A 27,942-nucleotide genomic window follows, 5' to 3' on the forward strand; every position below is an offset into this window, starting at 1 on the left:
ATATGCGACGGTTTTATATAAAACCGTCGCTAATATTTTTTTTTTTTAATGACTTTTAATGGCGTACGCATGCACGCTGTGGAAAGTTGTATTAACAGCGTACATAAGCACGCTGTTGATAGTAGTATGAACAGCGTGCAATGCACGCCGCGGATAATCTTGAACTTTTAACCGCTTGCAACTTTGCAGCGTGCAATGCGCGCTGCGGAAAGCCCATATGCGCGCTGCGGAAAGCCATTTTTGTTGTAGTGAAACCTGTTGCAAAGAGCAAAGGCAAAAGACTAAGGGAATCTCAGGGGTCCGGAAAAACCTTAACTCTCTTGTTCTTTGCCCCTCAATTTTAACACTACACCTCATTATTCTTCTCCTTAGACTACTTTTTTTTCCTTCCTTCTTCTTCTTCTTCTTCTTCTTCATTTTTTTGACTCTTTACATTTCACTGCTACTTTATTGATTAAGCCTTTTGATATGGTGGTTTTTGTGAATTTTTTTTTGTACGTAAAGAAATATATATTATGTAAGAAAAATAATAATATCATTCAGGAATACTGAACTTTTCCAAAAGAAGTTATTTAGGATTACTGAAATTTATTAGTTAGGAGTTCATCTGTATATGTATGGTGCGTGCATTCTTTAATTAATTGATTAGAAATGAAAAAAAAGTAAGTATATAATTCATTATTATATATAATTTTCATCGGAGAAAAATAAATAGGTGTAATGCCATAATTGAGCAAGGAGTTATTCAAAGATGGAGTTAAGCATCAATCCAAACCTTCTTTTTAAATTGTGCAACTTTAAAAAGTTGCATAATTCCTCTACACTAAAGTGGATTAAGAGAGAAAAAGGGAATATTTGTTCAAGTGCGAAAGAATAAAATATATAAAAGGGAATATCTTATCGCAAATTCCACGATTCTAATTAAATTAATAGCGCACAAATCCAAGAATGACGAACCTAGTTTAAAGGACCAAAACATGTTCTCGTAAAAAAAATACCAAATTAAAGGAGAGCGGATCAAGTTATGGGAATCTTCTTTTCCTACCAGCTTTACTCAAGTGGGCAGGAAGGAACCGAAGATTAATTAGTACGTACAGCCACAAGGGCTGAACCGTTGTGTAGCCAACCAGCTAACTAGCTGGTGATCGACTCCGTCGATCATAGCTCGACGCCGATACGGGTTAGTATCTATATTGCAAACGAAATTATGTACTGGGAGATCTGTCAGCAGCTATTTCCTATATATTCAAAATTTGATTAATACGAATTGCTCCTAACATCTATCACATGCATGCTTGAGCTTCAAATAATTTAATTGGGTATAACTTGTTTTTACACTTTATATATCTTAAAAGACAATTCAAACATTTTTTTTTAGAGTTCCAGTGGTGAAATATTCCATAACCTCTTATGATCAGTCGAGATTTCCGATGTTCATCAGTCTGTGAAAAGTATCCAACACCAAACTTTTTTTTGTCTGTAATATATATTTTACCCCAAAAAAAATTATAAGTCAAAATATATTGCATGAGATACTAAACTTGCATGATTTGAAAACTTTCCATGAAAGTGAGACAACTATATCGGGCACGCCTCTGTAAATTAAATCAATTTAGTTCGAGCAAATGAAGGGCCGGTTCTAAACCCGGTCGGATGGAGCGAGAAGAAAAGGGGTTTAATTTACATGAAAAGTTAAAGGAATCGAATTCTTAGGGTGTGTGATAATGAAAGATAGAAGGTTGGTCGTTTTCTAAATTAAGCCTTCTCGTACAAGACTCCAATCCACACCTTTTCTTCATATTCTCTCTTTAATTATCTTTTTCTTCTTCTCCTTCATCCCTTTTTTTTTAAAAAAATATTAAATTAATTAATTACTTGATTGATTCCCCCCTATCTCTCTCTCTTTTTCTTTCTTTGAGCATAATTTTTATAATTTCTTTTTCTTTCCAATGGATGCCAAAGATACCCTTTTAAATTTGACACGTATATTAAACAAAAATCACAAAAATACATGTAAAACAGTCTTACAAATCAATTTTTTTAGACATGTATTCTATTTGAATCATATATGAAAAAGTATTACATTTTATGTCGAAAATATTACTTTTTATTGTAAATATGAACATAGTTGACTCGTGTCACAAATAAAGATCGTGTATGAACAGCTATCTCTCGATCACAGGTTCGGCCTCAATGAGAAAATAAAATGGAGCACCTAACAACACATCTTCACAGACCAAGAACTACGAGATCACCTCTTTCATTCTGGGGTGACGGAGGGATCGTCCATCTCCCATCTCTATCATATATATATATATATATATATATATATATATATATATATATAAAAGATATCAATTATCTATATACTCTGGCCCATCTGAAAGGAGGCCCAACTTCCATTCAGATCCTAACTTTAGAGTAGACTTAAATCATGACTAGTCTACTGTATTCGCCTTAACAATACAACGAACTCGTGAGTCATGCCTAAAAAAGTCTATATCAAAAGGCCCACAAACTCATGCAAAGAACCAGAATTGAATATCATCACCACCTTTCACCTTTGTTTCATCCGTGCTCTCCAAATTAAAGCCTTAATTCTAATATTCATACGGATCACGAATCAAGAAAAAAATCTTGGCCATTTAATTTGCACCAATGTTTCTCTATCATTAAAATATTCAATCCCTGGTCTGAAGATCAGGAATCGAAAACACCCCTATAAAACATTGACGGGAACATGTATTTACTATTTATCAATAATAAAACAAACAGGACAATGAAGAAATGTGAGTTATGCGAGTCTGCCGCGAGAGTGTATTGCGGTTCCGATCAAGCTAGCTTGTGTTGGGACTGTGATTCCATGGTTCACTCTGCAAATTTTATCGTATCCAAACACACAAGAACTCTCCTTTGTCATTCCTGCCAGTCTCCAACTCCATGGACTGGCTCCGGCTCCAAGCTGGACCCAACTGTTTCTGTCTGCGAGTCATGTTTTACACACGATCTTGCAAATACGAGTACCAGTGATGATAGTGATGGAAGCCATGTACACCATGATGATGATGATCATACAGAAAATGATCAAGTTGTGCCGCTGTCTCTGTCTCCATCTTTGGCCTGCAGTTCTTCAAACAGTGCCGATACTTTCAGTGACAGAGACGGCTACTGTACAACAAACGAAAAATTCAGGTCGCCTAAGAATGTATGTACATTGAAACTCAGTTTCGTTGTTCATTCATTCTGCAAAAAATCCCAGTACTGCCTGCATGAATTCAGTTATATTATTAAGTCTAGCTAATAATGTGTTACAAAGATTAAGATTCTCAAGTCTCTTATTCCAAATTCAATAAAATTCAAGTTCCCTTTAGTAATTATTCATGTGGTTTTCTCAATTTCTTAGGACATGGACAATAAGAACGTTCAAAAGATCAGACCATGGACATGGCGATAGTAAGAATTCGTTGAAGGGCATGTGCACGAGCCAAGGAGGTCGAATCATTTCTTTGTCAGTAAAATTTTCTTGTTTTCATCTAAATGATCAGCGCAATCATCATCATTTTTATTGCATGTCAAGTTATACATCCAGGACATGAATCAGTACTGTTCTTGATACAATATCTTTTTCTTCATGTTTTGTTCAATATTGCTTTTACAAGACCGTAAATGCAAGTCACCTACTAATTTTGGGATAATCAAGAATTTGATACATTATTATAGTTGATGAAAAGAAATGAAGGGTTGACTTATGGATCGAATATAATATGTTAAACTCGTTAAATTGGAGATTAATTAATTTTAATTATTCTGATGGGGCCAATAATAATAAGCTTAATCACGCGGCCCTATGAAAAAGATTAATTATATATTGTCATTGACCTTATTAAATTAATTATTAGAAAATTATCACACACTTTGATCTTCCTTTAGTCATCAACTTGGGGAGGCTTTACTCTAGCTATTTGAATATATATACATATACGTATATAGCAGTCTGTAAAATACGGTGGATATAACCCGGTGGTACTCCGGTCAAAGAGGTATAAGATTTAATTTATTTTACGGAAGCATGATGGACCATTATTTTAAAAAGAAAAATCAATTATTTAAATTAAAGCATAAAGGGTAGTTTTGGAAGTTGGGTACTAGAACCAAAATTGAAAGATTTTGGGTACTGAAACCTAAGTTACCCAAAATGCGCCATGGACTTATAAGCGATCATTATACTTCATTCGAACATATTTAAAATGTTTTCCAAACAAAAAATAAATAAATTATCACATTTTTTGGGTTTGTTAATTTGTCCATATAGTCTACAAATTAATTAAAATCCAGATTACATACATACATATATATATATAAAATATGTATAGTATAAAATAAAATTTTGAAAATAATACATGAGAGGGGCTAAGAGCAAAGATCTCTTTTATTCAAACACAATCATTTATTAATACATAGTAACCTCCTGTAGAGGAGGAGAAACTTGTTTAGCTACTCACAGTAGCTGAACTTACTACACACATGAACTTTAAAGAAATATTACAAATGAGTTGAAGAAAAATGAAGAGGTTGATCGATGCCTTCATCTTCCTTCTGCTTCTTTATTTATAGAAGGCTTTTTTCGGATTTGAAACTCGAACTTCAAATCTTGATAAGCCTTTACAGCTTGCATATGGACCATATAGTGGTTGAGTGGTCCTTTTAAGATGGTCCCTCCATCTTTCTTGATTTGTCTCCTTCTAGATTATTAATCTAGAAACAGTCATTTCTTGCAATTTTATCTGTCTGCATAAATAGTTTATATGCACCTGGATCAGATTAGCTTGTATTTCTTTTCCTGTTTCTTCGAGCTTCTTTTGAAATTCTTTGAAATTTTTCAGCTCTTTTCTTGTTCCCTTAATCCTTTTCCTGGAAACTCTGAGATATGCAAAATACATTTTGTTTCCAAGTTTGGTTTAAGTCTGGTGTGAGTTACTGGTTCCCATTTGGTCTTATTTATAGATTTATTTGGGTCCAGTTTTTCGTCTTTCTTTATTGGATTCCTTTTTTAAATAAAGTATCCAATGTTTTTTTTCGTCTTTTACCACTCATTAGTGGTTTTCTGTGTCATCTACCACCTATTATTGGTGGTCCTTGTTCTTCCACTCACATGATTTTTCACATGGTGGTCTTTTTTTTGGTGGGATGCTCACATGTTCCTTTTAACTTTGTCGAGGAATCTTTGGCTTTCGGTTTCCTCGAGGAAAACGTGAATGTGGTCCATCCCCACTTGTACTTGTATCGGTAAAGTGTTTCCGATCAGATCTCGGTTTGAATCCTTTACCGAATTCCGGTTCCTTCTGATTTTGGTATTCTGGACAGATGTTTTCAGACCATCTTCCCACATGTGCCATGTTACAGAATTTCCGACGAGTTTCTTTACTGGCCGGCAGCTTGCTGTTCCACAAAAGATTTCTCTTTTTCTCGAATAGGTCTTCTGCAAAACTTGTTGTTTTTCCTGTCATGGTATTTAACAAGAATGATCCGTTCACTGAATGATTATAAAATTTGAACGAAAACTTGACTTTGTCCATCTCAGTGAGACAGACCCAAAAACCCCAAGCTCTTCTGGTAGAAATATCATCTTCGGTAATTGAAGCGACCAGGGGTGTTTCCTCTGTTGGAGGATCCTTGATAAATTTTTGGATATTTGTATCCGGCCTCCTTAGCTTGATGAAATGAAAGGCTTCATGAGAACCCTTTCCTGCTGGTTCTGGTGCTGCACTGAAAAAGTATAGCTCCAAAGCATCTCCTCTGGACAAATAATCATTATTCGCCCAAGTTTCGTGAACAGCTTCCTGGATCCATTTTGGTAGACCTGAGATTTCCGGAAAGCTGGGTGACGTAGTATAAGCTGAGGCAAGAGCCCCGAATTCATACCATGCTTTAACCTCCTTTGGATATGAATTTTGTTTCATCCATACCCTTGGATATTTTCCTGAAACATCAACCCTATTGGTAGCTGGGTTAATGCCAATTCTTGTTTTTAATTTCTCTCAATTCTGCTGATAGCCCTGAAATGGAGAAATTGTTGATTCGTTAATACCAACCTTAGATTTGCCTTTGTCAATACGAGGCCTAAGGTTGATCTCTCCCTCTTCAATCCCCGAGGTGAAGGGTTGACTAGATGACTCAAGATAAGGATCATGAGTCTCAATTTTTGTTTCATCCGACTCATCTGGTGATGATCCCGACTTAACACTTGTGCAAGAGGTATTTGAATCCCCCGCTACAGGTATAGAGTCCTGTACTCGAAAACTCTCCATTTGGGAAACCAATGGCTTCTCAATGCCCTGGAGGATAGGCCTTTGTGTTACAGACCATAACTGAGTATATGCCTGTAAGCATCCTGTAATGCGATCAGAGACAACTCTCTTATCTGCTTGTTGTAGTCTTCCCGCAACTTCTGCGTTTAAGACTAACCTGTTGAACTCGTTTTGAAGCATTTCAAGGTGTTCCCTCAAATGCCTCTGCATCTTGATAATAGCATCAATGTCAATGATGTCCATCTCTTGTTAAAAAATCTGCAAGAATATTTTCATGAGATTTAATTATCACAATATCAAAAATATAATTCTGACATAGTGCTTGCCATCGTAATAACCTAGCCTTCTCAGGTTTAGACTCAATTTTATTCCTTAAAAAAGCTTTAACTTGAGTGTTATCAACTTTCAAAGTGAATTTCTTTGCAAGTAGAAATAATGACCATTTTTCAAAAGCCCTCTTTACTGCATAAAATTCCTTTTCGTTGATATGCCATCATATGGCTTCTGCATCTGAGAATAACCCACTACAATATCTGCAAGGTTCTTCTCCATCTGAGGTGAGCTTAGTAAGAACTGCTGCCCTACTAATGATCACTGGCATCAGTATATAATACCAGATCATCTTCATCTTGAGGAATATCCATTTTCGGAAGATTCTTGCAAACTTCCTTTAAATGGATAAGTCCTTTTGTGTGTTCGTCTGTCTATATAAATCTAGCATCTTTTTTCAACAATGGACTGAACACCTTCCTGTGTTTTGCTAGGTTTTTGATAAACATCCCAGCAAAATTAACAACTCCTAAGAAACTTTGAAGTTGTTTCTTGTCTTTGAGACTTTCTGGAAAATTCTGCACCTTTTCTACTATGTGGTCTTGCAGAATTATTCCTGACTCATCGATTTCAATTCCAAGGAATTCAATCTTCCTTGTAGCAATGACTGCTTTCTTTTCAGATAAAACCAGTCCTTCTTTCCTGCAAATATTAGAGAAAATCTCCAAATGTTTAACATGTTCATTCATATCTCTAGATGCTATCAAAACATCATCAATGTAAACAAACATAAACTTAAAATAATCTTTAAAAAGATTATCCATTTTTCTTTGAAATATCTGCGGTGAATTAGCCAATCCCATTGGTAATACCTCCCAGATATAATGTCCTTGCGGTGTGGAGAAAGCTGTGAATCTCTTGCTTTCTTCCTGCATCCGAATCTGATAGAATCCAGACTTGCAATCAAATTTAGAGAATATCTTGGCATTGCGTATGCAACTAATTAGATGTTCTCTGCTTGGTATAAAATACCCATCAAACTCCAGAATCTTATTAATTTCTTGATAATTAATAACCAATCTGGGTTTACCTCGTTTTATTTCACCATGATTTCTTACCAAAAAACCTGGACTGCTATATGGTGACATACCTGCTTTGATCAAACCAAGGTCCAAATGTTCCTTGATTATTATCTGCATATCTCTTTGATCAATGATGTTCATTAGGATGGGTTTGCAACGGACAAATTCATACTCTTTGCCTTCCTTGATCTTAAGGCAAGCTCTGAGTTGATTTCTGTCCCACCATGCCAAGGAATCTTCATTATAATTTTCTTTGATCCTTTTCTTGACATCTTCCAATGATACCTTAGCTTCAAACTCTACTTCATTTGTCTGTAGAGTTATCTTAAGGCATTCTATATCATCTGGTTGGAGTTCTTTATCTGCTCTCAACTGGAGCATTGTTTCTCCAAACCGTCTTGAATCCTTCATTTTTGGGTTCAGAAGTTTTCCTGAATCACCACGCTTGCTGCGAAACTGGATCGACAATTTTCTGTAAAATGACTCTCGTAGTCTCTGGACTATGATTTTGTGAGCATATAGTGTTGTGAACACTAATCTTCTAGTCTCATTTTCTTGTGTATATGACTTAAACATTTGTAGGAAATTATTTCCTAACAATATGTCAGCTCCTGTATCATGAAAATAAATTGGTGGTGTCTTTACCTTGTACCAAGGTGTTTGTCCAGCGCCGCCAATCATAATTTCAGTCATCTTAATCCCTTTACATAAGATTAAGATTCTTCTGGAAAAATCTCTTCCAGCAATCTTTGGTAATTCTTCCTCCAAATTATTTGGAAAAACTCCTCGTTTTGCTGTGCAGATTCCAGCCCCTGAATCAATATAAGCAGCAAAATATTCTGCCTTATATTGTTCATATAACATTCCTACTGGAATGTATATAGAGAATGGACTTGTGGTCATTGGACTTTCCACATCTTATCCTTTGCCATAAACTCCATTCCATACTCTAGACGTTTCCAAGGTTTGTGTTCCTCGAAAAACTCTAGTCCAAGAATCAGTCGATCTGATTCTTTACCTGGAATCCCTTGGATATGGACTTCAATTCTCCGATATTAATCAGTCATTGGTAAGTTCCTATCATAGGTTGTTCCAAATAGTATATTGAATTACAAGGAAATTGATTCCTTTGTTTTGTAATATCAAATAATATTTCTACTTCCTTCCAACCTTCTGGGCATCTAAGTTTCTCCTATTGTAGAAAAAATTTTTGGCTCTTGTTGGGTTTCTATGACAGGCTTTTTTCCCCACCTGTAACTTGTTATTCTATCTCTCTGAAAAAATAGTCTTCTTGATTCCAATCTAAGACTTTGATTCCTTTGTAGAATCGGTTTATCTTGTATTTGGATATCTGTTTCCTGTATTAAAGGAAACTCTATCCGTTCTGGATAAACTGCCTGAGCAACTTTTCCGAATATTTCAGGGATTTCAATAAACTCATTTCTAATAAACAGTTCAGAATGATGTGTATTAGATAGAGCATATGAAATTTGATAGGTAATAGAATATGGACCTATTACCTTCTTTCATCAGCCTTTTTTCCTTGAAGTTCTGATGCAATGTCAAGACTCGGCTGAAATCTCGATCTGCCAGGTTGTAGGCTATCCTTGGATAGATTACTCCTACAATTTTTCCTGCACAGAGGTTTCCTGAGATTGTTCCCAGTACTGAATCTTGTAGACTCCCCATTCTTTTATCGCATATAGCAATATCAATTGGTGAATCTATCCTTTCTTTGAAAGTAGCCTTTATCATAATCTGGATTGCTCCGATATGAATCCAGGACATAGTCCTTGCTACTTTTATCTTGAGTTTTTGTAATTCCTCCTTAATTTCTTCGGAAAGAATTAACTGCATCTCCATTCTATTTCCTGTAAGTTCCATCGGGATCGCCATTTCCCTTCTAGAAACTTTATAGATTAGATGATGCTTTCTGTTTCTTAGGCCAAGACTTCCTAAGAATTTTTCTACTTGTCCTGCAGAGAAACCTTGATATCTCTGTAGACTCGGATTTTCTCTCATGATTCTTTGAACCATGTTATGAGATATTGTAGTCTGACTGAAAAATCCAGACAGATCTTCGTGTGTTTCGTGTCGAAACACCTCGTCTTCAGTCAGATTCCGATTCTGTTCCATCAGATTCTTCCTGACTTAAAACTTCTTCTTTTTCATATATACTTTCATCTGAGGCAATATCCTCAAATCGGTATACTTGAATAAGATCTTGGTAATAAACTGCTTCTTCAATATCCGGGGTAGGATCAAAGCGTTTAATACCTCTTTTTTCATTTTCTGGACAGTTGGTCGAGATATGTCCTCTTGCTCCACATGTCCAGCAATTGCAATCCTTGAAACTTTCATTGGCTCGAGTATGAGCTCTTCTGAAAGTATTCTTCGTAGGTGTTCTTCCTGTGCTTCGAGATGTACTCGATGCTTGGGATGATATCCTACTTCTTGATGGTCCGCTTCTTTGTCCAGATTTATAAGATCTGGCTTTCTGTCTAGACCATACAGTTCTTGGTTTCCAAGAACTCCTTCCACTTCGTGCATAAGGATGAGTTCTAAAACTTTTCCTTTTATGCTTCTGTGGTTTACTTCCAATAATAGTTGGAAGATCATTTTCTTTACAACACAAAGGAGTTCTTTTGTTGATACCCCTTAGGCGTTTGTAATTCTTTTGTAATGCTGCCATATGGCACCATTCTGCCAATTTTCCTTTAAGGAAAGAGGCTCTTCTTGCCAACGTATCTTGATTACCAGGTACGTATTCCCTTATGAGCATTTCTCTCTAAGGGCTTGGCATTTTTGCGAAGAAAAGCTGCATGACTATATCTTCTTCGACTCCTGAATTCCATCTATATTTGGTGAATAACATAATGTATTCATCTACCAAACATATATCATGTAATTCAAGACTATACAGAGCTTGAGTATATTTCTTCTTCTTCTCTGTATCTTGACTGTTAAAATAGTATACCCCTATAAAATGTGCTTTAAATAGGGTAGCCATTTTTCCAGCGATCTCACTAAGAGATTCACCAACTAGGACTGACTCTTTCATTTCTGAGGAAGTCATGTCCCAAGCAATTTTCACTGATCCCATAAGACTCGTTTCCAAAAGTTTAATGAATTCTTCTTTGTTGAGATCTAGTGTTCCTGCTGCAATTCTCATAGCAGATGTCCAATCATCTATGAGATCTTCCCTGTTTTTGAAGTCTAATACATCTAGGTTAAGCATAACCCCGTAAGGATATATAGGATCCAAAACAGTTTTCCCATAGGGTGTTTGGTGCAAGGGAATTTGAGTTCTCCTTGCCCTTGTCCCTGCTGGATGTGATCCTTCACCAGTCTGGAAATCAGATTGAGCTTCTCTCATGTTCACATTCTGAGATCCCACACTTTCCCTGGGTGGTTCTTGAGAAGATGACCAGGTTATAGCAGGTGGTGTTTCACCTACTGCTGTGTTCATCTTTAGATCTACTACTTTGAGATTTGCGAAAGATTCCGCAAGCTCTTGTAGATCCTCTAAACCAATCCTTTCTAAAGTTGTCATCAGATAAATTTCTTTTCTGAGACAGACTTGATTAGATTGATCATTTTTTCTTCTTCAGTCAAAGGTTTTGACACCACTCTGGCTTTTCCTTGTTGATGTAACAAAGGTTCAGTACCAAAAGATGGTGGTAACCAACCTCCTGAAGTTCTTCTACTAGAACTTGGTTGTTGTTCTAGTTTCTGAATTCTTGTTTGTATATCCTTTAATATTCCAATAATTTCTTCTTGGGTTTCAAGGATTTTCTCAACTCGTTGGGGTATAAAATATAGCATATTGCCATAATTTTGGACTGTCTTCTGAATTTCTCTAAGATCTAAAGAGAGCTTAGAGGAATCTGGAACTATCTCCAGAAACTTATTATTTTGAATCATAAGTTTACCTGGGATTTTACCTGAGGGTGCAGTAGCTTCCCTTTCTGTTTCTGATATCTAACAATAGTTAGATGTACTTGTTTATATTCCAAAATATTGGAATATTCCTTGTAAATTATTTTCCTTGAACCGAAGTTCAGATCCATAATTTTTTCGATATTCTCCTTCTCATACAATTAGTTACTAGTAATAATAAAATTTGTGTTTGAAATAAATTAACCTTAAGCTCTGATACCAATTTCGGGAGCGCGGGATCAATTAAAATCAATTAAAAACTAAGGGTATTTTTGGCATTTTTAAAGAAGTTTTCTCTCTCCATGTACTAAAACCAAAACTCTTTTTCAAAATGTACTGATACAAAATTTAGCCGCACATTTTTTAAGATTATGTCGGTGATGTGCCTAACACTTGCATGATCCATCGACAATTAATTATGTTATGATATTAGCAAGTTTATTTATATACGTTAATAAGTTAATTAATTTAAATTACAATTATGATTGATGGGATCGAGTGGTTTATGGAATATGGAAGCACGCCAATAATAATTGTTCCTAAAATAGATAGATATAATATGGTAGTGGGCGACGGTGGACCATGAATCAAGCGGAAGGAGGGTGGGAGCTGGAACTGATTTTTCATATGTGGCTAATAATTTTGTCTTGTTAGATTAATTAATATTTTACACATGTGATACACTTAATTTTATTTATGTAATTATTTATTAAAATTTGTGATTATTAAGTGTTTGAATAATTTTTAAAATCATTGCTATAGTATAATGAATATGTCTAAATTTTAAAATATTATTATAAATTGATATCATTTGATATAACAATATAGTTATATTATTTTTTATTGTGGCCGAGTGGAACTATTGTTAATTAAAAAAATATCTAAAAATTATATATTATTTTGTTTATCAAAATTTTAAACAATAAATAAATATTTTTAAAAAATTTAATTTTTTGTCATTTAGTACGTAGATGATAAATTTTTAATAAAATTTTTAATGACTTCTAAAAAATCTACAAAAATATTTATATTGAAGTTCTGATTAAGATACAATGATTAGTAATAATAATTTACGCACAATCAATATAGTTGAAAAATGTAATATTATATATATATATATATATATATATATATACTAAATAATATTTTGTTAATATGGTAGAATAAAAAAACTCAAAATCACGATCAAAATTGAATTAAATAATATAATCATTGTAGACAACTATATATAGTTTATATTTATATTTTCAAGAGGCAATAAATTCAAATTTGATTCAATACAGGTATCCTATCCGACCGACCTACGCTAATGTATTAATTTTTATATTAAAAATATTATTATTTTTTAATCGATTTGATTGGTATCACAATAGACTTTCTCTTAAATTTTTAATTTTCAGTCCTCTTATTTAGAAATCTTGACTACCCCGTTGCGTAAGTACGACCTAAATATATATCATATACATACATATAAACTGTAATAGGATCGAGTGAATCAATAGATGTGATTGTGATGGCAAGGAGCCTGGTTCAAATTGGCATCCGACCCGTTTTTGTGGGTGTGAATGCGAGCAAAATTTAAATATCTAACATTTATCCCTTTCTCATGCTTGAGTTTAATTATGTTGAACTACTTTGATTCAATTTGTAGCGTAAAATTTGAAAGTTAAAAAATGTCAAAAAAATCAAAATTGTTTGACGTGTTTAACCAGTATAGTACATTAATTTTGGAGATGAATGGTCAATCGATCCCCCACTCATTATCATCTCTGATTGTAATTATCTTGGACAATGGATACAAATTTTCAATATGGTATTCCTTTTTCTGTGGTTTTTTTTTTCTCTCTTTTAATTTTATTATTATTATTATTTTAAAGCCAAAGTTACAAAATACCACAACAGTAATACATGTAAGTAGTAGTTTTTCAGTCATATATCAAGAAATCAAGATCCTTGAGCGGCTCGACCTGGCATGACATCTTTTCCGGGTCCCTGCATTTCTCCTCCACCGGGAACAACCATACCCGGAACGATTCCAGGGTTTCTCGCCGCATAATACATTGTTTGAGTTGAACTATCGGATATAATTCTGACCGGCATTTCATAATGTGTCATGCCAGCACCGTATACAGGAAACCCGGAAGGTACTTGATTTGAAGCTACTTGAAAGGGCTGTAAGAACTGACCTGGAATCGGAACGGGTTGAACTGGGATGTTCCCGGTTGAAATATGACTACCGGGCACGTAATACACAGCGGGTACAGGCTGCACTACTGGACTTGGATAATGCCATATAGGTGTGCCCGAATACTCTGTAAGCTGAGGATCCGTTTTCTCATTCATGACCATCTCTTGGATAACTTGAGTTTCCTTGGTGGGTTCCACTACTCGAACCGGGTTAACGGGTTTGGTTCTGACATGAGGAAGATCGGGAATCACTTGGGCGCTGGATGGGGCTTCGGCCGGTGGTGGTGACGTGGAGCTGAACGGCGAGGAAACTACCGGGGCGGGTGAACCAGGGTCGGATATAGGTATACTTCCTTTGAAAAGAATTTTATTTTTCATCTTGTTAACGTCTTTCATGGCATCGTCGGAATTATCCAATCCGAATAAGTAATTAGGTACCTCGGACACAACAGAAGACACCTCCGACCGGCCGCCATCAAGGACTACAGGCCCACCATTAAGAGTGTCAATGAACCAGCTCTCCCGCCTAGCCGAGCCGTCAAGAATGGAGTTGATGCTGGTGGCGATATCAATCGGGAAAAGAAATAATCTGAGCCTAGCCAATTTATGGCTATGGGTGAGCCGATTATACTCTTCCATCATGTTTTCGACGTCTTCATCAGACGTGACCGTGATTAGCGCGTCTAGGTCTTCGTTGGGGAGCTGGTACTTTATGCTCATGTTTATTGTGCCTGATAGCTTGGAGAGTTTGGAGAGGAGGGAGGAGAAATTCGTGTGGCGGTGAACACAAACGATGCGGGTGTCTCCGCCGACGTAACGGAGCAGGTTGTCGTGGGGGCGGGGCACGATTTTCCCGCCGAAGCTGCACATGAAACGGATTCTTGGCTGCTGGGCGGTGGCGCAGTCATTGTGGTGGTGGTCGGAGCGTGGCGTAGACGCTCCGGAGCCTGATTCTAGCTCGTTCACTGGGTGGTGCAACGCCATTAAATTCTGCAACTCTTATCTGGCAATAAAGAAATTAGAAGCATTTAATCTAGATTCATATATTGGACATGGACAAAGTCAGAAAGATCACGCAGAATATGAGTAGTGGAGCATAAACTGTTGGCGGAATGTCTTGTGTGGTGTGGATTTCCGAGTTTTAAGCGGATTGGCGGTGATGAAGTATTTTATGATAAATCGCGAACTTGATCCTTCTACAGTGGATTTTATTTTACTTTTACTTTATTCTTTTTCTTGTCCGTTGACAAAAAAGGTAAGAACTTTGTATTTTTCTGCAACTGATACTTTTGGGACCAATATTAGAACCAATAGCTTATAGCTCCATCTCGCCGTGATTCGATCAATCAACATGTTAATCATTATCATTTCATGGTGGTGATGTGGCACTTAATCGTTTGACGTTGACTGTATGTAGATGTAACACCAGCAACTATTGGGTCGCTCCAAGAAATTGATGGCAGCTTCATGAAGATTATTTCCTTTCGAAAGGTTGGGAACGATGCCATAGTAAGGCCTTGGTCGGTGGCATATATGTCCAAATTTGGGCTGGCTTGTCCCCCATGTTACTAACCCCCTCAAGATAATGAAAAAAATAATAACAAAGTTCAGAATGATTACAGTTTATGTGAAAAGAGAACACCATGCATCACAATTTGTACTGGAACCAATTTTAATCCAGGAGCATCATATCTTCCTTGCTACATCAAATAGGAACACAAATTGATACACTATGGACGTATATTATGTTCTGTTATCTGTATTTATTTATATACTGCAGGTTCTATAAACAAAGCGATGGAACAAAAAACGAAGATATTGAAGAGAGCTGACATACCAAGTACCGATTAAGCGGACAAAAATTTGGTCTAATTATTCTCCACATGACCAAGTTTAGGGTGTCAATGTGCTTCTTTTTCTCTTCAAAATGTCGTAGGTCATCCAATATTCTTGCCATTGCTCGAAGCGAGAGAGTCAATATGAGGTTCACGTATATATGCAGCATATCCCCACAGGCCACACCACACAAATTAGGGTCTCCAAATCTCCTGCACGGAATGATATCCCGCTAAAGAGACAGATTACTGCTATAATAACTACACAAAATAAAAAAAGAAAAAGATTTATAGGATGGATGATAATTTAAATAATTTTTCGTAAAAAAAAAAAAACTATTGTATCCCCGAAGAAATTACGAGTATATATATGGTGCTGTCAATCGAGAGGACATAGTAAATTTATCCATTATAAAGCAAGTCACCCATTATTAAATCGCCATTAAATAAAATAAATGGATTAAATGATAATCCCGTTACTTATGCAGTGTATGCAATATAAAAAATAAACAAATCCAAATTAAACAACCCACGTATCAGAAGCCAAGAAACTAAAAACTGTCTCAATTTCCATTTTATTATTTTTAAGAAAACTAGTAACCAACAGGGTTCGTGGTGCCAAAGCAAGAAGACGGTTATTGACAGTTAAAAAAAACAAAGGTAAAAAACTGCTGTAAAATCAAGCCCACTTACACCCTTGCATCCATCATCATCCTTTTGTAATAATTTCCTTAGAAAGAAAACAAGGAATCCGAGTATCAAGTCTTACCTTGTATCCATGAAATTCTCATGCTACCTTGCTTATCCTGTACTCCAGTTCCTGCACAAATTGCTTGAAAGCATTGCGTGTTTTCTTACAAAATCTAGTTTTAATATTTCAAACTTAACACCCTCCTTTCTTTGTCACATTTTGTACACGTTATCTTTGAAATGGTGCTAATGATTTCAAGATTGTTTAGCTGTAAGACAGCAATTTATAGGCCGTTTCATGTTTTATCCAGGAAACTGCACGAGGAAGCCAAAAGTGTAAGATGGCAAAAGCCAGAAATAGGCTGGACAAAACTAAATTTCGATGGATCATGCAGATACAAGACAGGGGAAGCCAGCATTGGAGGGATATTTAGAAACCATAATGCTGAATTTCTGCTTGGGTATGCAGAATTCATTGGACAATCCAACAGCACAATTGCCGAATTGGTTGCCATGCGGAGAGGCCTTGATCATGTGCTTCAAAATCGCTGGGATTATGTACTGATAGAAGGAGATTCCAAGGGTATAATTGATGTAATATCTCGAAAGAGAGAAGCTAAATGCAAAGAAATGCAGATGCATGTCTGTTATATCCGATTGATGCTACGAGAAATCAAGAATTATGGTCTCGCTCATGTTTTCAGAGAGGGAAACAAGGCCGCTGACAGATTTGCGCAAATGGGACATCGATTATTGAAGCCTCAGATTTGGCTCAAAACTCCAAACGACGCTCTAGACGTTGTTAAGGATGATGCCGATGGAAAAATATATTATAGACAAAAATAAACCTATTAACATATAGCTTTCATGTATTTTGTACAAATTTTCCAATCTTTTGGAACTTGTAGTTAGTTAATGTTGTGATACGATGTACTAAATGTTCTGATAACATAAGAACAAGAATCAGAACATTTGTGTAGAACCTGCTATGTTGTTTCTAATGATATAGTTCACATTTTCTCTCTGCCAAAATAAACAGGACAGGAGACCATAAAACATAGAAAAAACCTTCTAGTTCTACGAACCAGGCTTTGATGAAATTTTACATGATGTAGAAGCAGAACATACTATTAAATGAGTTATTTTACATTAACCAAAAAAAATGATAGGCAGTTGTTCAAAGCCATTCAAGGGGCCATGAGTCCTTCAATTGTGTAAGAAAGTGATTTCGCCCAGTCGGATTTAAGAAGCAGTGTTTGTAATGTATGCATCATATCATAATCTGGATCGAGCTTCCGCTGCCAGCCCTGTAAATAAAAATGATAGTTACCAATTATGATAGAACAAACTGACCAAAAGAAACCAAGAATTCTCGATGAAATTAATAAACATCAAAGGTTGCATCTTCCTGGAGACTGAATAATTTTCCTTCGTTTAACTCTAATTATGAAAAATAAAAATTAGCAAGAGTACCTCAAGGACCAGAATAGTGACCATCACAGCGCAAACATTGCCATCAACGTTGACTTTATGACGCCGGACTTGCTCAAGAACTTGTAGCATGCATTCAGCAGGATGAACCAGATCTCCTTCTCGGGTACCCCAAAAATCAAACGATTCCTTCACTTCCTGTCATGTAACGTAATTGAAGAGCTTTACAAGATGAGAAAAATTAATTAAAATAGAGAAGATGCTCTTTTATGTGGCTTGTTAGCAAGGTAAAACTGCCCCAGAAGGATCACATCTTCCACATTTTCTCACCCAATTGTGAATTGTAATTACTCTAATGACCAAGCATTATTTCTTTAGCTCCTTTTGTCCAGTGTCTACCAAGCTGGAACTAGCGTACCAAAAAGGCAAGGCACAGAATTGCAAGGGTGGTGCCCAAAATGTAAAGGCCGTGTCTAAGTTTCCGCATCTAACATCATTCAGTGTTCAAGATTTACCTGAATGAAGGCCTCAGGGTTTGGGCAGTTCTGTTTCTTTGATAATCTCAGAGTGCACTGTGCTGCAGTTCTGCCATCTCTACGAGCTACAGCTTTAAAGAACTCAAGTAAATTTGAGCGATCATAATTAGAAAGTTCCGCAGTCATTCCCACGTCAATGAATATGACATGAGGCTTGGTTTTGAACAGCTTTTTCCGGGAAGATTTCTTTCTAGCTACACGAACTAGGATGTTTCCAGGATGCATGTCGGCATGAACAAAGTTGTCTACCTGACAAGCAAAGGGAAAAAAATATCATAAAGTAGAAGTATACGTAGCTAACCATAAATTGCGAACAATAAGAACATAATTAGTTTTCAAAGCCAAGGGAGGAGAGTTGGAAACAAAAGGAATAGTTGTTCAATTTGAATTACCAATATACAGTGCATGAGGACGATATTGGAAAGAAGGAAAAGGCGACATATTTTTACCAGAAGCATCTTAAGCAGAGCATGTGTTCCAATATGGGCAAGAGAACTTTTTAGTCGCTCATTCCCTTCAAGCTCATCGACAAAGTAAGAAACACTTTCTCCATCCTCAAAAGTTTCCACCAAAACAGCTGGATGTACTAAAGGATATACAGGTTTTGGGAAGGAAACATCCTTCCATCTACGAAAATTATAAATGAAGCGGCTCAAGTGAGAAGCTTCTCGAGAAAGATCAACCTGAGACATCATAAAAACTGCGAACTGCTGTATGCTTTCATCCAATCTCAACCAAGTCAGAGCAGGAATGAAGTTTGAGATTTTTGCCACTATATTCATTATTTCAAAATCCCGTTTTATAGATTCGCCGACTCCTGGATGTCTCACCTTTACTGCAACTAGCAATGGTTTCATCTGACGACCAGGATATCGAGACCGCAGAGAAGCTCTATGTACTTGAGCGATACTTCCAGAGGCCACAGGTTCTACCTCAAAATCATCGAAAATTTCAGAAATCTTACGGCCAAAAGCTTTCTCAATAGCCTTCTTTGTGTAGGAAAAACTATGTTCCGGGGCTTTTGTGTGAAGCTTTGACAATTCGCTGCACAAGTCTCTAGGAAAGAGATCTGGTCGTGTGGCAGCCCACTGGCCCCATTTTATGAATGCAGGTCCAGCCCTTTCTAGAGTTTGATGAACAACCTGAAGCCACAATTTCCTGAATTGAGGTCCAAAACTATCCGCAAATGGAGCCATGGCAATGCTTGGTGTAAACAGAACAACCAAAAATATAGCTCTTAATAACAACAAAAAGGCATGGAATATGGATAGGATCAATGTAGTCAAGAAGAGACGGCTGTCTTCTGTACGTATGTATAAAGTATTTCTTGGCCGAAAGACATTTTTGTCTTGAAGCGCTTGTGCCCATGCCACCTGTGTTCCACAGACTAGAGCAAATATACCAGGAACAGCCATGTAAGAATTGCTCAAGGCCAAGCTGACAGCCTGAGCCATCCTGTGTAAGGGGAGAAAATTCCAGCCACTAAGCGCACACACTTGTGCCAACCGCTTCCAAGCAACTCCGGCATGATGAGCTATAGTGTTACTCAATGGAAGAACTGAATGATGCCGTATATAACCATTACAGAAACCTTTTCCAATATCAAATGCCGCGTTCCAAGCATGTCTTCTGCTGGGAAAAGAATACTGCAGGTAGAGTCTATATTGGAGAGAACAGTTGAAACCGGCTCTGTCAAAGGAACCATGTTTTGATTTTTCCCAATAGATGCTAACTCGGTTTATTGGTGAAGTTTGTGACACTCTCCAGATGTTTCTACCAGTCAAGAATCTGCAACAGCTTTGAAGGTCAAAACCACACCGCTACTAAGACTGTTTGATTAAAAAAAAAAAAAAACCAACATTTGTACAAACAAAACTGCCTGACTTTCATGTATTCAAAAAGTATCAACTCGTTACACATACTCAAAGCGACCAAATCCCATGTATTTTTTGCACTCAATAAAAGAATGCAAGAGCTAGATCATGCCATGCGTTGGTTAATTGAATAAAATACCTCAACATTAATTGCCTCAAACACATGATTTCCATCCAATTCTAAATACAAAAGAGAAAAAAAATGAAAATGAAAAAGGCAAACCCTTTTTTAATTAGGTAAACCTCAGGAATATGAAGGAAAACAGAGAAAGCAGACCTTGACATGATGAAACTGGGCGTGAGACAACAGGGCAGAGTCTAACGTGGGTAGATTGAGTACTATGTCGCCGACAAACATTTTGTAAAGAATAAAGAAGATTCAACCATAAGCACCTATCACTTTTCACAGATTCAACATAATGAAATAACACCGTCTAAACTCAACTTCTTCTGCAGCAAGAGATGAGGAGAAACACGGAGAAGGGAGGGTTCGGATCCAAAATGCGAATAGCTGATTCAATTTCATTTTGGGCTTTTCATCTTTAATTGCACTTGTTTACCCTTTTCGTCTTTGATAATCAAGAATCTTGCCTCAAAAGAAACTATCTTGTATTATATGCAAAAACTTGTGTAAGATAGTTTTATGAGTCGTATTTGTGAGACAGGTGTCTTATTCGGTCACTTATGAAAAATATTATTTTTATGTTAAAAGTATTATTTTTTATTGTGAATATGGTAGAGTTGACCCGTCTCACGGATTATGACCCGTAAGACGATCTCACAGGAGATTCACTCTCTGTTATATTTCAAATCACAATTTATACATATTACAAATAAGTTTAAATTAAAAGTAAATCAAATAATAATTATTATACTGCTCAAATTATATAATATATAAATTTTGATATTATCATGTTCTACTACCAATAACAATTATCTCATACTCTAACCAAGTTCTTTTAAAAAGGAGTAGGTCTCATATGAGACCGTCTCACGGATCTTAATATGTGAGACAGGTTAATCCTATCCATATTCACAATAAAAAGTAATATTCTTAGCATAAAAAGTAATATTTTTTCATGGATGACCCAAATAAGATATCCGTCTCACAAATACGACCCGTGAGACTGTCTCATACAAGTTTTTGCCTTTAAAAAAATGACATATACACAACCAATGTCGTTCCAACCAATGTCGGAACGACATGTATGTCCACATGGGCTTTAGTTCGGTCGAGTTCTTCCATCTTTAATTTTTTTACATTGAAATTTTAGTTCAACTTGTACTGAGCTCACATAACGCAAGTAAAGAAAAAAAGACGAAACCTAGAAAAATTAAATCTTTTGTATATTTATCAGATAACCCAAGTATTAAAAAAAAGAAAAAAGAAAGAAAGGCGAAGACTTTTATAAATAAATATATAAATAATTAAATGCATTTTTCATATGCGTAATATACCCTCTATTTCTAACTTCAGGTTCTTTTTTTATAAACTAAATATGTTCTTTTGTTTTGAACTAGTCACTTTGTGCAAAAATATACTAAATATCAAAATTAATATATGGATGTTTTGTTTTTATGATGAAGATTTTTAATTTTTTAAAAACACGTCAGCAATTAATTAGTATTTAATATGAATTAAGTAAGATAAGTGTTCTAAAAAGCGGGAGGTTTTTTTTTCCCACCGTATTAAACAATTTATAACGTCACTTCAGTACTATGGTGAGAAATGATTAAAAATGACAAGAATATTTATCATTTTATCGGACTAATATTGCCACTTGAGAAAATATATGATTAGACATGGAATATGATCAAGTTATAGCATCAAAATTGTAATTTTCCATACGTGCGTGCTGGTTAGCTAGCTAGACTTCTTGTTACTTTCCATCCATGATGTCACATCTTCTGTGGGCAATCCCTCTTGAAATTACCCTCGTTGTGACAAATGAAACATCTCAATTTTCCTTTAATTCTTGGCCGTGTTCTGCTCCTATTGTTTTTGAACTCCCTTTTCATTGTTCTTCCTCTGGACATCGGTCCTTCACCATTTGTTTCTTCCTTAACCTCATGTACATTTGTTCTTTGTAATTCTTTGGAAATAATGTTGACTTTGCCTCAGATATTGTGAGAGTTTCTTTTCAATACAGTGTTGTATCAAGAAAATGTTCATACGATCTCGGCATAGAGCTTAGTAATAGACTGTCATAGACTCATAATCCTCATCTTGGATCTTTATATCGATGTTCTTCAGATCAAGAATGATCTTGTCAACTCATCCACATGTTTCCTGATATCTTTTCTCTCTTCCTCGTGATTTGTATACAAGGATTTCTTCGGATACAATAATCTGTTAGCCAATGATTTCTTGAGATATAAATTCTCATTTTTCTTCCATAAGCCGACTGTCGATCCTTCCTATGTCACTTCCCGAAGAACTTCATCGCCAAGGCTAAACATGATTGCACTCTGATCCTGATCAAAATCCTTCTTCTTGTCTGTATTTGGGGCTTCTGCCTCGGCGTCAATTGCAACTGCGAGTCCATGTTGTACCAAGAGTGCTTTCATCTTTATCCTCCACAAGTTGAAATCATTGGCACCTGTGAATTTATCAAGATCGAATTTTCCATTTTCCATTGTGTACAAAATGGAGCTCTAATACCACTTGTTGTGAAATTCAATCTGTATCAATTGGATGATGGATCCACCTTCAAGAATTGATATCAACCCACAGTCTGTCAACCTTGTTTCTTTGTGGACTTTGATTGGATTAATGTATTCCAATTACAGAGCCAAACAAGAATCATATGCATGCACAACAATCAAGCAAGAACATATTAAAACAAGGGATTTACGTTGTTCGATATTTCAACCTACATCCACGGCAGCCAACAGGAGCAATAATTCCACTATGCAATGAATTTAAGAGTTTAACCACCAATAAGCTGTAGCCAGTCAAGTTGGGAAGTCTTCAATTTAAATTTTCATTCTGCCACTTCTCCTCTTCTACCTCATAACATGCATCTATCAGAAAAATATAACACGTTACATATACCAAATAGCAACAATACTCATCTTGATCTGGTGGGCCACTGACATCGGCTCTGTAATCAATTGTGGAGCTTGCTGGCTGATTTCGCGATAACTTCTCACGTCTTATTGTTCTCTGCTTGTTCGTTTAGTTTGTAACATGGACTTGGATGTGTCCAGCAGAGGACTTGGATGTGTCCAGCAGAGTATCAAGCTAGTTAAAATATTTGTTTATATATGGTTCTCACTGTATATAGATCTTGAGGTGTGTAACCTACATAGCACAGATTCTAATAAAAAAAATCGTAAAAGTTCTTTGAAAAATCTTAGTTGAGAGAAACTCCTAATTCAAAATCTTATGCAGCCCCCCATCCATATAATGTAGTGTAAATTAAATCACAATGAAAATTTAAATCACTTTCCAATGCAGCCAATCTTTGACAAGTTGGTTCACTTGGATCTGGAGCATCAGTATCAACCATGACTTAAAAAAAACAAAACACGTGATATTAATTCAAAAATCGTTTCAAATTGATTTGTGTGATCATCACTAACAAATGAGTAGTAATTGGAGGATCCCAGCCTGATGATATGAACTGTAGGCCTTTCAGCCGCCATGGATGGCTTGATTTTGCACTCATTGCTTATCTGTGTTGTGTCATGTTGTACCACCAGTTCTGCCGGTGGGACGAACATGTCTACGGATAAGTGAAAATCGTGCACTTAAATTATGCTATAAATGGACAAGAATTATGTTATTGTTGGGCAGAATTACACGATTTTGGGTTTTTTTTTTTTTTGTGTCACTGCAGAATCTAGGTAATACATGCATATTTGAGTGGAGCAATATTTACACCGGAGCAATATGCTGAAATTCTGAAGCTTTTGAACAAGATGGTGCACAAAGTTCGAACACTGTTTCGGTTGTCAACAAGGCAGGTTATCGATTATCTCCCTCTCAAAATTTGAGTCCAAATTGAATTATTGACAATGGAGCAAATGATCATATGGTTGGCAAACACATGATTATGCATAATTGTGGTTCTATTGCTACTTCCCCTAATGGTTTAGTGAAATTTCCAAATGGTAATACCACTCATACCACAAAATAAGGATATGTTAGATTAACCAATACATTCAATCTTCATATCGCACTTCATGTTCCAACCTTTGATTCTAATATACTCTTTGTGTCTAAATTCGCCAGAGATCACATTTGTTTAGTTGCCTTCTACCCTCATTTTTGTTTTTTTCAGGACCTGTGGAGTGGGCAGATAATGGGGATTTGTGAGGAGATAAATGGCTTGTTCTGCTTAGATCCTACAAAATTTTGTTTTCAATTCTCATTACTCAAACAGGTTGTTGAAAGCTTGTAATTCATCATCTTGTAAGTCTTTACTTCTGATATAAATAAGGAAAGACAGAATAATACAAAGGCCTTGATTTGGTATAAAAGGATTGGTCATCCTTCACTGTCTCGAATGCACATGTTACCTTTTAATTTCTAAAACATTTGAAATGCATCATAGCACAATATACTCATAGTCCAAACAAACAAACAAGGCTTTATTTTCCTTCAAAAACTACTTCTGCTTCTAATTTACCTTCCCAAATAGTGCACATGGACATATGGGGTTCGTTTAGTGTTGCAACTCGAAATGGTGATAAATATTTCTTAACCATTGTTAATGACTATACTAGAACTACTTGGGTCTACCTAATGCATTTTAAATTGGATGTGCTTCAAATGATCAGAAACTTTGTTGAACTGATCCACAATTAATTTTCTTCCAGCATAAAATAGTGCACACAGACAACGCAACTGACTTTTTAAATTCGGAATGCACATATTTCTTTCATTTTTTGGGCGATATCCTTTGAAGCTCTTGTCCATACAATCCCCAACAAAATGTGACTGTGGAACGCAAACATAGACACATTCTTAATGTTGTCAGGTCCTTAATGTTTCAGGCTAGTGTTCTTAAAAAATATTGGGGTGTTGTGTTCTTACAGCTTGTTATTTGATCAATAGGATCCCCAAACCCTTGTTACGCTCCAAAACTTCTTATGAAATGTTACTCGAGAAATCTCCAGATTATTCCATCTCAGATTTGGATGTCTTTGTTATGCATTTGTATTACCTAGAGAAAATAAGTTTTCCCCAAGGACGAATTCTTGTGTGCTTCTTGGCTATTCCAACACCCAAAAAGGATACAAGCTACTCAATCTTACTACAAATAAACGAATCATTTCTCGAGATGTTCTATTGTTTGAATATATAGTTCTTTTTCGTGAATACGTTGTCCATACTACCTGTTTTTTTTTCAATAGCCCACTATATCTCATGATACATCGCCCCCTCATATGTCAGCAATCCTTCTTGACTTCCACCTCTTCCTTATAAGAACCTATGACATACCATGAGGCAATTACTAATCCTAATTGAAACACAAAAATGGATCAGGAATGGTAGCCCTTGAAGCCAACAAGACATGTGAGATTGTGCATTTACCTCCAAGAAAGTAGATGATATGAAATAAATGGGTTAATAAAACTAAATATCATGCTTATGGTAATGTTGAGAGATTCAAGGTGAGGTTGGTGGCCAAGGGTTACACACAACAATATGGTGTTGATTTCTATCACGCTTTTTCACCAGTTGCAAATATAGTCATGGTGAGATTTTTTTAAAAGTATTGCAGCTAAACAAAATTGGTCGTTATATCAAATGGATGTCACCAATGTATTCTTGCAAGGTGATTTGGAATAGGAGATTTATATGGTGGTTCATCAAGGTTATGAGATTCAGGGGGAGTATAAGGTGTGCATACTGCTCAAGCTTTTGTATGGGTTGCGAAAAGCATCAAGACGATGGAATCACAAGTTTGCTTCTATCATGATAAAGGGAGGTTTTCAACAAGCAAAACATGATTACTCCATGTTTGAGAAGAAGGATGACACCTATATAACAATTTTAGTTGTATATGTGGATGATATTGTTATCACATGCAATCATGTTGCATCCATTACAGCTCTTAAAGATCATTTGCATGATGAGATTCATATTAAGGACCTCGGTTCCTTGAGATATTTTTTGGGGATTGAAGTGGCATGGTCCAAGAAGGGAATTTGCTTGAACCAAAGAAAATATGCACTTGAATTAATAGCAGAAACTGGGTTGTCATGGTCTAATGCTTACGATACAGCAATGGCACTGAATTGGAGACTTGCGACGAATGAATACGATGCAACATTCAATCTGCATAATTGCAATGATGCAGTTTTACCAGACGCTAGTCAATATAAAACATTGGTGGGCCGGCTTATGTATCTTACAATTACAAGACCGGATTTTTGTTATGTTGTACAAGTGTTAAATCAGTTTACGCATGAGCCAAAGGTGTCTCATATAGAGGCAGCCATGAGGGTAGTTCAATATTTGAAACGATCACCAGGTCTAGGGATCTTATTGTCATCACAGAGCACATTTGACTTGAATGCTTTCAATGAGTCGGATTTGGAGACTTGTCATATGTCTCGATGATCTGTTACTGTTTACTTCATAAGATTGGGTGATTCCTTGCTTTCTTGGAAGACAGAGAAACAAAACATGGTGCCTCGTTCATCGGCGGAGGCGCAGGCGGAATATTGAGCAATGGCATTAACAGCATGTGAAATAACCTGTATAGTTGGAGTGTTGAAGGATATTGAAATTGAGTTAAGTTCACCAGTGCATTCTGTTTTGTGACAGTAAGGCTGCATTAGATATTGCTGCAAATCCCCTATACCATGAGAGAACCAAACATATAGTAATGTATTGCCAATTGATTCTAGAAAAAATCCAACAAAAGGTGATAACTACATCATACATTGCATCCAACTAACAGCTCGCTGACATATTCACGAAACCTTGGCATACTTATTTATTATCCAACCTTGGTGTTCTAAATCTGTATCAAGCTTGAGTGGGAGTATTAGAAGTCGTATTTTTACATAATAGAGTCGTGTATTAGAATGGTAGGACCTTGTGTATAAATAGGTTCAAGTCTTGTAGTTGTACAGTTTTGGATTCTCATTTTTTCAGTTGAATGAAATCTTTTCCTTCCTTCCGGATGCACTTTAACAGATATGATAGTAAGAAAAAAAAAGAGATAAATAATAAAATATATTATTTTTTATTACCTTCTTATTATTATATTAAATTTTCCCTGCACCTTTATTTTATTTCGTCAAATGGTCTCACAATAGCACGCTTATCATCTTTACCAAACTATACGGCTATGCCTAAGGATATTCATATTTCAATTGCACTTGACAAATTTTCAATTGAAAAAGTCAAATGTGAGAAATCTCGATTAATCCTCGGTTATGCTTGCAAAGACCAATATGTATTATCTCATGCTTTGAATTGACGTGTTTCATTTCTATTTTACTAATTAATCATGTACAGCAATCAAAGTCCAAAATAGAGTCGATAGTGTATTTTTGACGCGACATATTTGGTTGGTATTTTTTAGTTTAAATTTGCCAAATATTAATGACCATTAATTATGGGGGGAAATAAAAGAGGAATACCTATATGCATCATTGTATCTAGCAAGTGAAAAAGGTTTAATTTCAAAACAAACGCAAGATTTACGTTAAATCTTGCAAAAACTATAAACTTGATTTATACACCATTGTCTCATCAAACAATCCACTGCCTTGTGAGAGCTAAACTCTATCTTTAGTAAAATAATTAATTAATTAAACAAATATAT

At 35.9% G+C, this 27,942-nt stretch overlaps 2 protein-coding genes across 2 annotated transcripts; both read right to left on the reverse strand.

The window, feature by feature from the left end:
- Positions 1–13,453: 13,453 nt before the first annotated feature.
- LOC140815232 (uncharacterized) lies at positions 13,454–15,077 on the reverse strand. Its single transcript, XM_073174355.1, has one exon. It carries the CDS (start codon positions 14,768–14,770, stop codon positions 13,544–13,546), a length of 1,227 nt encoding a protein of 408 aa, XP_073030456.1. The 5' UTR covers positions 14,771–15,077; the 3' UTR covers positions 13,454–13,543.
- Positions 15,078–17,266: 2,189 nt separating this feature from the next.
- Positions 17,267–20,749, reverse strand: LOC140814060 (uncharacterized). The gene is made up of 5 exons (XM_073172919.1): positions 20,430–20,749; positions 18,728–20,066; positions 18,258–18,527; positions 17,785–17,940; positions 17,267–17,618 (listed from the first exon to the last, which is right to left on the reverse strand). The coding sequence occupies exons 1-5, from the start codon at positions 20,435–20,437 to the stop codon at positions 17,499–17,501; spliced, it is 1,893 nt and encodes a 630-aa protein (XP_073029020.1). The 5' UTR covers positions 20,438–20,749; the 3' UTR covers positions 17,267–17,498.
- Between the last annotated feature and the right edge of the window lie 7,193 nt (positions 20,750–27,942).

This window comes from Primulina eburnea, chromosome 15 (genome assembly GCF_022965805.1).
Source record: "Primulina eburnea isolate SZY01 chromosome 15, ASM2296580v1, whole genome shotgun sequence".
Taxonomy (NCBI): Eukaryota; Viridiplantae; Streptophyta; class Magnoliopsida; order Lamiales; family Gesneriaceae; genus Primulina; species Primulina eburnea.

What these genes read in the sequence shown, in the direction of transcription:
- LOC140814060 (XM_073172919.1), bottom strand. An exon ending in ACCCTGAGGCCTTCATTCAG is followed by an intron (nt 17,941 to 18,257) that starts GTAAATCTTGAA and finishes GTTACATGACAG; the next exon opens with GAAGTGAAGGAATCGTTTGA. An exon ending in TCACTATTCTGGTCCTTGAG is followed by an intron (nt 17,619 to 17,784) that starts GTACTCTTGCTA and finishes TTTTATTTACAG; the next exon opens with GGCTGGCAGCGGAAGCTCGA.
- LOC140815232 (XM_073174355.1), bottom strand. Translation starts at nt 14,770, where the DNA reads ATGGCGTTGCACCACCCAGTGAACGAGCTAGAATCAGGCTCCGGAGCG.